General features: G+C 39.1%; 2 protein-coding genes across 25 annotated transcripts in view; one reads left to right on the plus strand and one right to left on the minus strand.

The window, feature by feature from the left end:
- Nucleotides 1-5467, plus strand: part of HDAC4 (histone deacetylase 4) — a 106082-nt gene extending 100615 nt beyond the window's left edge. For 20 of the 23 annotated variants that reach the window (XM_069133522.1, XM_046611966.2, XM_069133523.1 and 17 more), the window contains 9 exons: nucleotides 43-140; nucleotides 668-805; nucleotides 1048-1318; nucleotides 1672-2109; nucleotides 2369-2638; nucleotides 2751-3097; nucleotides 3358-3912; nucleotides 4005-4144; nucleotides 4257-5467. In XM_069133522.1, the coding sequence (XP_068989623.1) occupies nucleotides 43-140; nucleotides 668-805; nucleotides 1048-1318; nucleotides 1672-2109; nucleotides 2369-2638; nucleotides 2751-3097; nucleotides 3358-3912; nucleotides 4005-4144; nucleotides 4257-4320 (2321 nt within the window). In that variant the 3' untranslated portion in view covers nucleotides 4321-5467. Of the gene's footprint in view, nucleotides 1-42; nucleotides 141-667; nucleotides 806-1047; nucleotides 1319-1671; nucleotides 2110-2368; nucleotides 2639-2750; nucleotides 3098-3357; nucleotides 3913-4004; nucleotides 4149-4256 lie in introns of all 23 variants that reach the window. The other 3 variants (XM_046611968.2, XM_069133531.1, XM_046611975.2) reach the window with 2 other exon arrangements.
- A 2203-nt stretch (nucleotides 5468-7670) lies between these two features.
- RpS9 (ribosomal protein S9) lies at nucleotides 7671-9497 on the minus strand. 2 transcript variants are annotated; one of them, XR_006881596.2, is made up of 5 exons: nucleotides 9348-9497; nucleotides 8740-8978; nucleotides 8323-8509; nucleotides 8006-8174; nucleotides 7671-7889 (listed from the first exon to the last, which is right to left on the minus strand). XR_006881596.2 is itself a non-coding variant. In XM_046611992.2 (4 exons), the coding sequence occupies exons 2-4, from the start codon at nucleotides 8960-8962 to the stop codon at nucleotides 7718-7720; spliced, it is 582 nt and encodes a 193-aa protein (XP_046467948.1). In that variant the 5' UTR covers nucleotides 8963-8978; nucleotides 9348-9497; the 3' UTR covers nucleotides 7671-7717. The 2 variants fall into 2 exon arrangements, 1 of the variants encoding a protein (XP_046467948.1); XM_046611992.2 differs by lacking the exon at nucleotides 8006-8174.
- Nucleotides 9498-16239: the final 6742 nt, after the last annotated feature.

The following is a 16239-nucleotide window of genomic DNA, read 5'->3' on the forward strand; positions in this document are numbered from 1 at the left end:
GGGTAATTGAAGGCATTAAGTAAATGAGTCTTTATCTTTTAGATTCTGGTAGCAATCCTGAATCCGGGCCTAATTCACCACCGACAGTAAACAACTCGCAGGCAAGTCCTACCGCAGGCAGCAATACTCCAATACAAGAGGTACGTACATCATTAGTTAAAAGCTTCAAGTATTCAAAAATTCATATTCATATTGAAGTGTGCTGAGTTTTATACATATGAGCTAAAATTCTTTTTTCCAAGAATCATGGATTCGTCATTTTTTCTGCCGACGTGGCCGTATGGCAATTTGTACGTGAATATGCATCATGTAGTGGTATTCTTAGCAAATTCTTAGACAGTTTATTTGAAAATATTTTATATCTTTAATTCCAACGTATCCCGGCCCAGGTATTAAATGAATCAAGATAAGGATATTGGTATTTATATATTCGTTTTTTTTCCGGCCAAGTACTTAATTAGTCTGGTATCTAATCGGCTTTTTGCTCTTGATCAAGATAACGCGTTGCGTCAAAAATAGAAATCTTCAAATAAAGTGACTTGTATTTATTGTTATGTACGTTATATCAGAATAGACTTATTTTCTCTGTATACACAATAATTTTCAAATGTTACGGGTAATTTCGCAACGGAAGAATCAGCTTTATTCATAAATGTATTCTTCTTAGGAGGGCGAAAACCCAGCTTACGGTGGTCCGTTGACAAGTAGTAGTCAACAGGGAAGTTTATCGGACCTTTCCTTATTCAGTTCACCGTCCATGCCTAACATATCATTGGGCAGACCTCATGTTCCATCCAGCTCAGCAGTAAGTTACGCTTCGCATTTTCCAACCATATTTTTTTTATTCATTCGTATATATTAATGCATGATTAAACCTGTAATATCATCGAGTCACCGAAGGTTTGATTTGGCATGTAGTATGCGACGTGTACGAAGAGGGTGCAAAATGATTACAGTAGATCGAACAGGAGAGGAAACCTCTGGATAATGAAATTGGCGTAGCGGAATCTCTCTCCTGACATTAGTTAATTATATCGATTCATTTAGAGTGCGACAAAATTGGCACCAGTCTCAGAAGCGGAAGTACGGGCAGCGTTCACTGCTCGACTTGGTATGCCATTGACTGGACAGATGTTGCCTGGTACCTTGCCCTTCTATCCATCGTTGACCGTAATCGAAGGTGAACCCACGTATATTCACAAGCAGATACAAAATCATGAACAAAATCGTCAACATCAGGTTTATCACGGAGCACCTATAACAGATACTCAAGTAGCACACGCAAGACTGCATAAGGCTGGTCACCGGCCTTTAGGTAGTATGTTTTCCTTTTGTTTGTACAATTTTATTCCCCCTACCTTGTTTCAGAAAATGTAGGAAGCATACCTTTGATATTTTTTCGATATGCTTTCAAAGCTGTGAAGACCAGAGAAACATTGGGTGCACCCTTTTTACCTATACAGTTTAGACATCACAAAGTGAATGGATTTTCTCAACTTATGCAACCATCTGATTTAACGTTTTTTTTTTTCTCTTCTTTTATTATTCTTTATATATAATTCATGTATGAAATTTTCTCTGATTTTGCGCATGCAAGAATTTTTTCTGAAACAGGGTATGTTCTTGACATTGATACGATTTCTAACGAATAATTTTTTTCTTAACAAATAGGTAGGACTCAATCGGCTCCCTTGCCACTTGGGCATCCGATGCTTCAAGGTGGAATAATAGCACCACCAAATCACTATGAAGAGTACCTTGCGGAGAAACAACTTCATGACCAACAACAAGCTCATATTTTTTTAAAACAGCAGATTCGTCAAACCGTCCTAACCCGAGTCGGATCCAGAGGTCAATCGAACCAGCTTGACGAAGCACCGGAGAGTGAGGAATCCGAAGTTATAGATCTAACTGGCAAGAAAGATTTGTCAGAGGAAAGTGAAATTTCGAAACAGCAAAGGGAAAGAGAACAGTTCTTACAACAGCAACGAGACTTAATGATGCGCCATACTCTTCAAGTTAATGAATCTCCGGCTTATGCGGGAAGCCGATCTTCACACTCAGCGAGGCCCTTGTCAAGAGCGCTTTCTAGTCCGTTGGTGCATTTAGGTATGTATATTGCCGAAGGAAGGAAATAATCATTTACAAGTGATATTATTTGGGAGAGAAATTTAAGACGATATGATAATTTTCTTTTTCGCTACACCGTCGTATTTTTTCCCCTCCCCGTAAAATGAAGTATTTGCATGACATTAGATCTAGATGGAAGAAGTGTCACTACCTTTAGCAAGAGTATACGGCAGACAGTGTTTGTCACACATTCAAGGAGTGATTTCGATTAATAACGTGAAAATTGGGTTGCGTGAAGGGCCTCAGGGTGCTGGGGGAGATGTCTTTGCTCGGGGATCACCACATCGGCCGACTACAGGTCTTGCCTACGACCCGCTGATGCTGAAGCACGCTTGTGTTTGCGGCGAAACAGTCAGGGGTCATCCTGAGCACGGTGGACGATTGCAAAGTGTATGGGCTAGACTTTCAGAAACAGCATTGTTACAACGTTGCGATCGCGTTCGATCGCGCAAGGCCACCCTTGAGGAAATACAAACTTGCCACAGTGAAGCGCATGCGCTTTTATTTGGTACGTTTTTACTATACTTTACATTCGCAATATGAGGTATACGCTATTTTGTCAAAATTATCCGTTTACTTATTCGATCCAATATTGACGACAATTTTCTTGTCTTTTAAAGGTACAAATCCGCTGAATAGGCAGAAACTCGATATGTCGAAGCTCTCTCAATTACCAATTAAGAGTTTTGTCCGACTTCCATGCGGCGGTGTAGGAGTTGATTCAGACACAACGTGGAATGAATTTCACACAGCTCCAGCGGCACGTATGGCTGTCGGATGTGTTGTGGACTTAGCATTTAAAACTGCAATGGGCGATATTAAGAATGGTTTCGCAGTTGTCAGACCACCTGGTCATCACGCTGAGACAAATCAGGCTATGGGATTCTGCTTCTTCAATTCCGTAGCCATCGCGACGAGATTACTACAACAAAAGCTTGACACGCGGAAAATATTGATCTTAGATTGGGTAAGGATCTTCTAGTACTCAATTACCAATAGGTATATCACTCAATCAAGGGGGGGATGAATGGAAAAGAGGCATTAATCAGATTGATAAGTGTATTGTTCAAGCTGCTTAGATAAAACGAGTTCTTCCAGCTATAGTTATCCTGTAAAATATGTTCGTTGCTTCATTATATAATGTGTTGGACAAACTTTACGTTAATTATTTAGAATCAAGAATTTGTCCAACTCTATTTTGAACCCTATTCTTTCTACGTTTTCAAGGATGTTCACCACGGAAACGGAACCCAGCAAATGTTCTACGATGACCCTCGTGTTTTGTACATGTCTATTCACAGACACGATGAGGGTAATTTCTTCCCAGGAACAGGAGGTCCCACAGAATGCGGTGCAGGTGAAGGACTTGGCTGCAATGTCAACATAGCCTGGTCTGGTGGCTTAAACCCACCGATGGGGGATGCCGAGTACTTGGCTGCGTTTCGTACTGTTGTAATGCCTATTGCCAAGGACTTTGATCCTGATATAGTCATTGTCTCGGCGGGTTTTGACGCAGCTATAGGTCATGCCGCACCCTTAGGAGGGTACAAAGTTAGCCCTGCGTGCTTTGGAAGAATGACGCAAGAACTGCTAACCTTAGCTGATGGAAAAGTTGTACTGGCTCTCGAGGGAGGCTATGATTTAGCTGCTATATGCGACTCTGCACAGGAGTGCGTCAGAGCCCTACTTGGTGATGAACCGACGCCGCTTCGTGAAGAGGAATTGACACGAGCGCCGTGCCAAAACGCTATTGACACATTGCAAAAGACTATAGCAATTCAAGTGCGTTCAGTTGATTAAAGATTACAATATCTTTACGTCTAATGTATTGGATGATGTTAGCAATATCTTTCTTTTTTCATGTACTATCATAGATGTCGCATTGGCCGTGTGTCAAATTGGCCGCACACACGGTGGGGATGAGTGTGATTGAGTCAAGTCAAAAAGAGCGTGACGAAACCGACACAGTTTCCGCAATGGCCTCTCTTTCTATGCAGCAGCCGACCAATCTCACGTAGGTATATAAGCCATCTTAATACGATAGTTAACATTGCACTCTTAATTGAGAATACGTAGCAGTAATCGAAGTATCAATTACTACATTATTTTCTTCTCATTTTGTACAGGACTACACCAGAACATTCCCGCGAGGTCTCCGAAGAACCAATGGAGCAGGATGAAGCTAAGTGAAACCGGTATCGACACAAACCAAGGAGTTATGAATAACTGAATAATAGCGGGTTCGTTACCGAGCCATGGTACGCTATTGCCTTGTCTTCAAATCCGTCAAAGTCATCTTGATGCAAATGTACAAGTAACGATGAATCGTTCCTTGGGCGGAATGCAGGGTTTATCAAAGGTATCGGCTGTTTCAATGTGAAACTTTAAGTTATTGAAATATTAAAGGAAACCTAGATGAAAGTACGTGCATGAAGTAAATCATAAGACAAGCGTTTTGGTAGCTTGTCTCTAAAGTTGATAGGAGAACGTGGCTGAGCTACGGATTCGTTCGATTGCACGGTGTTAGATAGCCTAGGTATGAATAAATATTTGTTATGTTGTTGAGAAGTGTACTATTTTGTGGTAATATGAGATTTTCTGCTCGATGCAGTTACATGCATACGCAATGAATATGTATGAATGTCCTATTAGGTAGAACAATTTATTCACGGCAGAGTTGGGAGTTGCATACCATAACAGAACTTGCGGTTGAAAGATATTCTGAGAAGGCTGAGAGCGTGAAAAAATCAAGTGACTATGGTACTTATCGCAATGTTTCGTTAATCCTATTTGATTCGTTTCATTATTAGTCGTAACTTGCGTGGAAATGATGGAATCATTTGTAATTATTATCTTAAGTATTAAAAATTGGCGTAGAAAATTATTCTATAGTGATGTTCTTTGATCTTGAAAAAGTTACTTGCAGTCCATATTGATCAATAACAAAATTAAACCGCCATAGTTTGATGACTTTCCAATTGCTCGAAAAGTATTCTATAAAAACGAATCAATATTTTTATTCGGATAAAAAATGTTGAATTAGTGTCTTGCTAGCAGACAACGAACGTTTTTTGAAATATAATTTCGCTTAGAAATAATTCAAATTCATGGACCAATAATGGAGTTCAATATGATCGAATAAATTTTCACCACGTTATACACTGATTATAGAAACACAATTTTAGTAACAACTGTGGACGGGATGTATACAGATAAAACCCCAGTCTTTTGATGTTTGTATTCTTGAATATCGAATTATTGTAGTTATGAAATAATATAAGAAATAAATGTATGCATAAGTTCAGTCTGCGAAGTACATGCATAAATTTATAAAAGACAGTAATGTTAGATTAATTTTTTTTCCTTTGCAATCGTTGCTGGGATTTTCTTAAATGCGTTGTGCTGGTCACTGGCGCTTATCAAATGTGCTTTATTCGAGAAGAATGAACAATTTAATTTTTTTTCTATCCTTGTACAGCATTCGCTTGCTTAAAGTATATATACAAAAATAACACTAAAGTTTTTATCGCATTATTTGATGTATTATGTATAGAGTTTAGAGAAATAGTTTTTGCGTAACAAGCATAATACAATTTAAAATTGATAGAAGAGACGGTTGAAGTAGGAGAATAATTTTGTAGGGATGATTCTTTAGCTAATTTGGTTTTCTGCTACAAACAAAGGCTGGTGCGATTTTTGTGATATTTTGTAAAAAGTTAGTGGAACTAAAGTTAAGTGAGAGTATGAGGATGGAAGAAAATGTAATTTAAGTACAAGCATTTATTTTTGTGTCGTGCATTTTACGAAGATAAGGAAAATATATAAAATTTATTATTAAACGAATTTAAGTAGATATACATATACAAATATGTACAACACACACAACTTGACAAACAATTAAAAGAATATTCTATATACAAACCACACGGTAGTAGGAAGTAGATAAGACTCAGCGATAAAACTTGTCCCCAGTTTTGAGGAAACGTAAGAAGAATTGTCTGAATGTGATATAAGCGTCTCTTGCGGAAAACGGTGAAATTTTCGTTATAAAATGTAATAAAAAAGAAGGGCGGCGATCGTAAATTATAAACCTCCATGCTACAAACATACTTCGTAAATTCGTAAAATACGCATTTGAAGCGAGTGATAAACCAGTGAAAACCGAGTACATAATTGTTTTTCCAACCTCAACTGACATTAAATCCGAGATAAAGGTGGCAAACTGCGAATCGTAAGATCCATAAGGGGAAGGGGGGCGAGCGCTATACGTTAAATTGCACTCTGACAATGCCCTCTTACGTTGTCCCAAAAACTGGACCAACTTTTGAGCCGAGCGCTGCTTGAGTGTGTCTCCTTCTTACTACTCCGTGATACAAACATATAAACTATATGCATATTGTATATCTATATATTATTAAACTATAGATAATGTTTTATCACACGAATCTCAAGTGTCCGTTACATGTTGCCCAAAAATTACTGATAAAAGAAAAATGAATAAAAATTACTCGTTGTATATTGTAAGTGTGAGCCCAGCCTACTCTGTGTATAATTTACGTACTATGAACATAATGCATGATTAAGTTTTAAAATCATAAGCACGTCTATTTAAATGTAATATTGATTAGGTGTAAAACTGCTCTATACTATATTTTAGGTGATAAATTAGATATAGATGATATTTAATTATTTATAATTTAGAATCGATTATTTGATTAATTCATTTAGTTTAGTGCGAAACCATTTAAAATATTTTACTCAATGTTGTCGCGTAACTATAATATTCACGGTAATCATTGCTGTACAAAATCTGAAAACTTGCGTACTAAAATGTGATTTAAAAAGTGTATACATATATACTTTATCACGAGTTGATTAAGCTATGGTATCCATCTTTGGGCCTACGAATTTAAGTGACGATTGGAAAGTTTCGTGTTTCGAACAATCATATTCGAGGCGTTGTTGATTTTGTTCAATGCCAAGTTGTAAGTTTGCCAGCAAGTTAATGATCAAGTTTGGTTCAAACAAATAAACTTTTGACATTCCGGTATCATTCATAATAAATTGATACAAATTAGGGGTAATAAAATAGGTATCATGAGAATAGATGATAAGTTACACAAATCTATATTATTAATATTGCATATGCACGAAGTAATATCCATTATTACTTACCTTCATTGTAACAGTCCTAAATTTTTTATGTATATAAATGTACTTCTTAAATTAATTTTAAATAAAAATATAATCATTGTGTTATTCAATACTATGCTTATCGGTGGTAAGGAGATATCAACGCCAACCAACGCACTAAGTCATGTGCAAAATTTACAAGATGCGTATGATAAATGATTAAAAAAATCATCAAGTATAATTAGGCGTGTAAACACTTTATCAATCATATTCCTGTTAATATAATTCTAAACGTGAAAAATTTCGCAACTATACATGTAATCCTGAAATTACATGGTTTAGAAATAGTGGAAAGGATTTATGAGCGGGATACTGATAATGGATTGTTTTTAAAAACAAATGCTACGTAATTGAATTTTTTTGTTTATTTAAGATGTGTCAAGTTATACACTGTCTAATCATCTTCGGGCTCTTGGGTATCACCACTGCTTCCTTTGCGCAGGTTCTTCCTCTTTACACGACCAGGGCGGCCACCACCAAATGGTGATTTCAACGAGAAGTCGATATGCTTTTGAGAGTCCAGGCGTACAATGAACGACGGGATGTTCACGACTTGTTTGCGCACACTGAAATTAAACATAGTCTAAAGTAAGCATTGTGGGATTTGATGATCAGTACCTATATTATGGCTCAATTTAGCGTCAGCATACAGAATTGAATTAACGAAAAAAATGCATTATACCAATAGAGCAGCAAATCGAATTTAGATTATTATTCCAGTGCTGTCTAATCATCAGACGTTGATTGTTAAATTACTTTAACAACCAAGTGGCCTGCTAAAAATATAACATGATCTAAAATCCCAGGTGCATCAAGCATTAACCAGATTTCAGCTGTTTTCGGATCTGTATCTGAAGAAACAAATACTCTTTAAGCATCTTTGGGATTATTTGAAGTTGTATGTTCATCGATCCATGAAATGATTAGCTACGCTAATCGACAGAATATTATATGTTTTCAAATGCAATAATTCTTATTCAAATATATACTACAACGTACCGAATATGTCTTTGCCGAATCAATACACGGGCGTGATGGATGGACTTGGCTAATCCCAGTTTGAACACTTGGGTCTGAAGACGTCTTTCAAGAAAATCTTCAATTTTCAAACCAAGGACGTAATCAAGTTTCATACGTCCTTCATCCAAAACACCGATTCTTACCAAACGACGCAGCAATGCATTACCTGTGATAATTAATAAGTGACGATTAATCAATTGTAACGTACATAAATAACATAGATCGATTTTAGCAATTATTCAGAAAAATCTTAGTATATTCAGCAGTTTTAATTCAGACAAGAGGTGTCAAAATACTTTTAATTCATCATCTCGGTACCTACAGCTAGCACAAAGGCATAGCTCGACAACAGTTTTGTATCTCTGTTTAATCACAGACTTGATGTTTGAAATTTACCTTCAAAAAGTCGCTTGGGATCTTTCTCTTCAAGCGTAAGCAGCTCACGAGCAGCTTTACGAATTTTGGCCAAAGTGTATTTGACACGCCAAACTTCTCGTTTGTTACGGAGTCCATATTCTCCGATGATTTTCAACTCCTGATCAAGACGAGCCTTCTCGTAAGGCCTTCTCGGAGTTACGTAAGTCTTTGAAAAGACTGACGGAATTCTTCCGTTCACCATTGTGAGCACGTGTTACCTGGAATTACAATAACTAAATTCAATTTCCAATCATCTAACTCCACCATTGGACAAATATTGAGCTCCGTACATGCAATTTATTTTCGTGACGTTCAATATGTTAAGAAAATGATTTGTGAATCCGATAGTTTTCTAGTTTAAGGATGCCTTAGTTGGCATAAAAGTAAAATCTAGCTCGAAGATCTGGATGCATGGGAAAAGAATTACAGCCGCGCACGTGGCGTTGAATGAGGTTAACCAAGTATGGCGATGAATATAGAAGTAATGTGATTCGTATCTGTTATGAAATTGTTTCAGAACGGAGCAAAAATACGTTGAAACTGAATTTAGACTGTCCAAAAGTTCAGGTGGAAATATTATTACTTACGCGTCAACACAACACGAGACCTAACCGTCCAAAGCAACAGCCACTGAGGAAATGGCCGAGGATCGAAACGCGCCCTTGGAGGGGTCTACAGGAGGAAATACACGGAACAGGAAGACTCCTGGCGCCTCTACTGGCGCTACTTGCAAGGGACGCGCGTGATTGCAGCTGACATGAAATAGGCTATTTGAAATAATGATTGAGGTGCGTGGTCGGTATATCCATGTCAGTAACCGACCAGCACTCTGCCGTATTTGGCATGCGAAAAGCAATGAGCGATGCGTTGATAGTGTTCAATTCGGTGACAATTTGATGTTTTGTAAAACGTTGACTGAAGATATATGTAAAGACTCACAGTCCTGGGTTATTTTTCGTAACAGTTTGGCGAGTCTGGCCGGGTTTGGGGGGGATTGGCAGTTTAGGCCGTGTTCGAAAATTGACTGACAGTACTGTCAGCAATCTTTTATCTCTTTTGCGCTTCCAAGTTCGTGAATAGCTCTGACTCTGTCCTAGGGAATTTTGAGTACTGTCAGTCAATTCACGAACACGGCCTTAATGTGTTATCAACCGTTGACTGAAGAATACAAAGGGCGTGTTCGGAAATTGACTGAAAGTACTGTCACTACTGAAAATGGTATAGTCCAAGTGACGTATACTGTAGATTTTCAGTACTGACAGTAGTTTCAGTCAATTTCCGAACAGCGCTTGCGCCCCCTGAGATGTTCCAACGGTAGAGTTTAGAACTTATTGAGGAACATCAGAGAGTTACCAATTTCGACATCATGCTGGCTGCATTCATCTTCCGAGTAACACGGTCTTCGCAATGATAAGCCCAAGCTAGTACTTGGCCTGTGTGTATTTACCGACTTGTGGGCGATTCAAGTCGGTAAATTTACAAGAGTAAATTTCTTCCAAAATTCGCGGCAAAATAGTGATTTAATTTAAGTATAGGTACCCGAGAGAAGAGTGTATACATAGATCACAAATAATAATACATCAGATGTAATAATGACGCAGAGACCAAAGAGTATATATGTGTATATATATATGCGGTCCATGTCCGATATTCATAAATATGATCCATTTACGATTAATACGTGATGTATGCTAAAAATTTTATAATTTTCCAGGAGACGAACTAGATTACCTACAATAATGCATCTATAATAAGAAAATAGAGGAATAATTCGTTTTGAAATGGGATTCTATTCGACACGCGCTCGATGTATTCCATACCATTAATATTCATAATTATTCCAACAACTTTTCATTTGCTCTCTCGATCTTGAATTTTTGTAGGCATAGAATCGAAACGCTGTTTTAGCTGGTCGCAAGTGAAGTCTCCATGTTGGGTAGAGAAGCAGAATTGTATTTCGAAAAGTGTTTGTATGGAAAAAATGCAGAGTTACTGTGATACATAACGGATGCGCTAATTTTAATCGAGATGAAATGGATGCTTTTAACGCAGTGTCCTGATTTAAGGTCCTCAAAAGGTGATTGTCGGCGATTTTTTTTCTTTGATAAGGAGAGAGAGAATGAAGCTTCTTATAACTTGGAGTATATTTTAACTCACATTTGGAAGGTACGAGCAAGAATTTTTATCAACCAACTGTCGCAGAACGGCAGCGTTATTAGCCGAGCCGTTCACTGAAGAATATATCTTCAGTCAACGGCTGACCATGGAAGGGCCTGGCCGCTTGAGTCTGGAATCGGCAGGAGAGATGAAGTGCGTATTTCTCGTATGAAATGTGAAAACTAAAATTATTATACATCATATCATATCATCATACATCGTACATCATACACCGTACATGATACATCATACATCATACATCATCATACATAGTATTAAAGGTCGAAACCAAAGTTCGGATGTCGGATGTTCAGAAAGTGACGTCACCAATTCAAAATCAGCTAGCCGAATTCCTCAGTCTGGAAACAACCGCGCAGTAGAGCGGACGGATGAGAGACGCGCTCCGCAAATTTCGAGTACCGGGTTCTCAACCTCCCGGATCCCGCGCTTCGGGTCCGCTACGTATTTCGAGTACCGGGTTCTCAACCTCCCGGATCCCACGCTTCGGGTCCGCTACGTGGTGAAACTCGACTTCCAGGATAAGCGCTCCGTGGTTCCCGGTTCATGTTTACAATAAATTATTTCAATTCGTTTTTCGCGCAATCCCAAATTCGGTAGCTGTCAGTCCGCTAATAAAATTTCTCGACTTCCGGGATAAGCGCTCCGTACTTCCCGGTTCATGTTTACAATAAATTATTTCAATTGGTTTTTCGCGCAACCCCAAATTCGGTAGCTGTCAGTCCGCTAATAAAATTTCTCGACTTCCAGGATAAGCAGTCCGTGGTTCCTGGTTCATGTTTACAATAAATTATTTCAATTCGTTTTTCGCGCAAGCCCATATTCAGTAGCTGTCAGTCCGCTAATAAAATTTCTCAACTTCCAGGATAAGCGCTCCGTGGTTCCTGGTTCATGTTTACAATAAATTATTTCAATTCGTTTTTCGCGCAATCCCAAATTCGGTAGCTGTCAGTCCGCTAATAAAATTTCTCGACTTCCAGGATAAGCGCTCCGTGGTTCCTGGTTCATGTTTACAATAAATTATTTCAATTCGTTTTTCGCGCAACCCCAAATTCGGTAGCTGTCAGTCCGCTAATAAAATTTCTCGACTTCCAGGATAAGCGCTCCGTGGTTTCTCGTTCATGTTTACAATAAATTATTTCAATTCGTTTTTCGCGCAATCCCAAATTCGGTAGCTGTCAGTCCGCTAATAAAATTTCTCGACTTCCAGGATAAGCGCTCCGTGGTTCCCGGTTCATGTTTACAATAAATTATTTCAATTCGTTTTTCGCGCAACCCCAAATTCGGTAGCTGTCAGTCCGCTAATAAAATTTCTCGACTTCCAGGATAAGCGCTCCGTGGTTTCTCGTTCATGTTTACAATAAATTATTTCAATTCGTTTTTCGCGCAATCCCAAATTCGGTAGCTGTCAGTCCGCTAATAAAATTTCTCGACTTCCAGGATAAGCGCTCCGTGGTTCCCGGTTCATGTTTACAATAAATTATTTCAATTCGTTTTTCGCGCAACCCCAAATTCGGTAGCTGTCAGTCCGCTAATAAAATTTCTCGACTTCCAGGATAAGCGCTCCGTGGTTCCCGGTTCATGTTTACAATAAATTATTTCAATTCGTTTTTCGCGCAACCCCAAATTCGGTAGCTGTCAGTCCGCTAATAAAATTTCTCGACTTCCAGGATAAGCGCTCCGTGGTTCCTCGTTCATGTTTACAATAAATTATTTCAATTCGTTTTTCGCGCAATCCCAAATTCGGTAGCTGTCAGTCCGCTAATGAAATTTCTCGACTTCCAGGATAAGCGCTCCGTGGTTCCCGGTTCATGTTTACAATAAATTATTTCGATTCGTTTTTCGCGCAAGCCCAAATTCAGTAGCTGTCAGTACGCTAATAAAATTTCTATAACTTTATGATCTTCTCATAATCTTTCTGGTAGATTAAATCGATAAAAAAATTATATCAAACCTTAAACATTATTTTTGATTTGTTCTCATGCTGAAAATATTTATTAGTATTCGGGGTATAACTCGAGGTGGTTGAAGGTGGTCGGAGGTGGACGAGAAGGAGGACGAGGAGGACTAGGATTTGTGCTGGGTGAGTAAAACACTTTTATAATATTAGATGGCAATTGTAATTATATTTCATCTGAAATATTACAAACTTGTCAGGTTTACAATAAATTATTTCAATTCATTTTCCGTGCAAGCACATATTCAGTAGCTATGAATAATCTTATACAATTTATTATATTATCAATTAATTAATTAATATTCTTATAATATTTGATGGCAATTGTAATTATATTTCATCTGAAATATTACAAACTTGTCAGGTTTACAATAAATTATTTCAATTCATTTTCCGTGCAAGCACATATTCAGTAGCTATGAATAATCTTATACAATTTATTACATCATTAATTAATTGATTAATTACATTAATCCTTACACAATATTTTTGATGTGTTCCTATACTAAAAATAGTCATTACTATTCCAGGTATTACCCGAGGTGGTCGGAGGTGGACGAGGAGAAGGACGAGCCGGACGAGGAGGAGGACCAGGTGGACGAGGAGGAGGCGGGGTGGGTCGTGGGAGAGGACCTCTCCTCTCCTCAGAGGAGGGGAGGGGGAGGGGCAGGGAAGGTGGAGAGGTGGGCGGGGAGGGGGAAGGGAAGGGGATGGGAGGGGAGGGGGAAGGGAAGGGAAGGGAAGGGAAGGGAAGGGAAGGGAAGGGAAGGGGTTGGGAGGGGCGGGCGGTGGGGAGGGGGGGGGGGGGGGGTGTAGAGGACGGATGTCGTGCGACCCGTTAAAATTGATAGAGCAGAACACCACCCACCCGCCCTCCAGCCCTCCCTCCCTTCCCTTCCCCCACCCCTCCCCCTCCCCACCCCTCCCTCCCCCTCCCTCCTCCTCCCTCCCTCCCCGCCGCCCACCCCTCCCAACCCCTTCCCTTCCCTTCCCCCTCCCCGCCCACCTCTCCCCCTTCCCTGCCCCTCCCCCTCCCCTCCTCTGAGGAGAGGAGAGGTCCTCTCCCACGACCCACCCCGCCTCCTCCTCGTCCACCTGGTCCTCCTCCTCGTCCGGCTCGTCCTCCTCCTCGTCCACCTCCGACCACCTCGGGTAATACCTGGAATAGTAATGACTATTTTTAGTATAGGAACACATCAAAAATATTGTGTAGGGATTAATGTAATTAATCAATTAATTAATAATGTAATAAATTGTATAAGATTATTCATAGCTACTGAATATGTGCTTGCACGGAAAATGAATTGAAATAATTTATTGTAAACCTGACAAGTTTGTAATATTTCAGATGAAATATAATTACAATTGCCATCAAATATTATAAGAATATTAATTAATAAATTGATAATATAATAAATTGTATAAGATTATTCATAGCTACTGAATATGTGCTTGCACGGAAAATGAATTGAAATAATTTATTGTAAACCTGACAAGTTTGTAATATTTCAGATGAAATATAATTACAATTGCCATCAAATATTATAAAAGTGTTTTACTCACCCAGCACAAATCCTAGTCCTCCTCGTCCTCCTTCTCGTCCACCTCCGACCACCTTCAACCACCTCGAGTTATACCCCGAATACTAATAAATATTTTCAGCATGAGAACAAATCAAAAATAATGTTTAAGGTTTGATATAATTTTTTTATCGATTTAATCTACCAGAAAGATTATGAGAAGATCATAAAGTTATAGAAATTTTATTAGCGTACTGACAGCTACTGAATTTGGGCTTGCGCGAAAAACGAATCGAAATAATTTATTGTAAACATGAACCGGGAACCACGGAGCGCTTATCCTGGAAGTCGAGAAATTTCATTAGCGGACTGACAGCTACCGAATTTGGGATTGCGCGAAAAACGAATTGAAATAATTTATTGTAAACATGAACGAGGAACCACGGAGCGCTTATCCTGGAAGTCGAGAAATTTTATTAGCGGACTGACAGCTACCGAATTTGGGGTTGCGCGAAAAACGAATTGAAATAATTTATTGTAAACATGAACCGGGAACCACGGAGCGCTTATCCTGGAAGTCGAGAAATTTTATTAGCGGACTGACAGCTACCGAATTTGGGGTTGCGCGAAAAACGAATTGAAATAATTTATTGTAAACATGAACCGGGAACCACGGAGCGCTTATCCTGGAAGTCGAGAAATTTTATTAGCGGACTGACAGCTACCGAATTTGGGATTGCGCGAAAAACGAATTGAAATAATTTATTGTAAACATGAACGAGGAACCACGGAGCGCTTATCCTGGAAGTCGAGAAATTTTATTAGCGGACTGACAGCTACCGAATTTGGGGTTGCGCGAAAAACGAATTGTAATAATTTATTGTAAACATGAACCAGGAACCACGGAGCGCTTATCCTGGAAGTCGAGAAATTTTATTAGCGGACTGACAGCTACCGAATTTGGGATTGCGCGAAAAACGAATTGAAATAATTTATTGTAAACATGAACGAGGAACCACGGAGCGCTTATCCTGGAAGTCGAGAAATTTTATTAGCGGACTGACAGCTACCGAATTTGGGCTTGCGCGAAAAACGAATCGAAATAATTTATTGTAAACATGAACCGGGAACCACGGAGCGCTTATCCTGGAAGTCGAGAAATTTTATTAGCGGACTGACAGCTACCGAATTTGGGATTGCGCGAAAAACGAATTGAAATAATTTATTGTAAACATGAACGAGGAACCACGGAGCGCTTATCCTGGAAGTCGAGAAATTTTATTAGCGGACTGACAGCTACCGAATTTGGGGTTGCGCGAAAAACGAATTGAAATAATTTATTGTAAACATGAACCGGGAACCACGGAGCGCTTATCCTGGAAGTCGAGAAATTTTATTAGCGGACTGACAGCTACCGAATTTGGGGTTGCGCGAAAAACGAATTGTAATAATTTATTGTAAACATGAACCAGGAACCACGGAGCGCTTATCCTGGAAGTCGAGAAATTTTATTAGCGGACTGACAGCTACCGAATTTGGGGTTGCGCGAAAAACGAATTGAAATAATTTATTGTAAACATGAACCGGGAACCACGGAGCGCTTATCCTGGAAGTCGAGAAATTTTATTAGCGGACTGACAGCTACCGAATTTGGGCTTGCGCGAAAAACGAATCGAAATAATTTATTGTAAACATGAACCGGGAACCACGGAGCGCTTATCCTGGAAGTCGAGAAATTTTATTAGCGGACTGACAGCTACCGAATTTGGGATTGCGCGAAAAACGAATTGAAATAATTTATTGTAAACATGAACGAGGAACCACGGA

Source organism: Neodiprion pinetum, chromosome 2, assembly GCF_021155775.2.
Source record: "Neodiprion pinetum isolate iyNeoPine1 chromosome 2, iyNeoPine1.2, whole genome shotgun sequence".
NCBI lineage: Eukaryota > Metazoa > Arthropoda > Insecta > Hymenoptera > Diprionidae > Neodiprion > Neodiprion pinetum.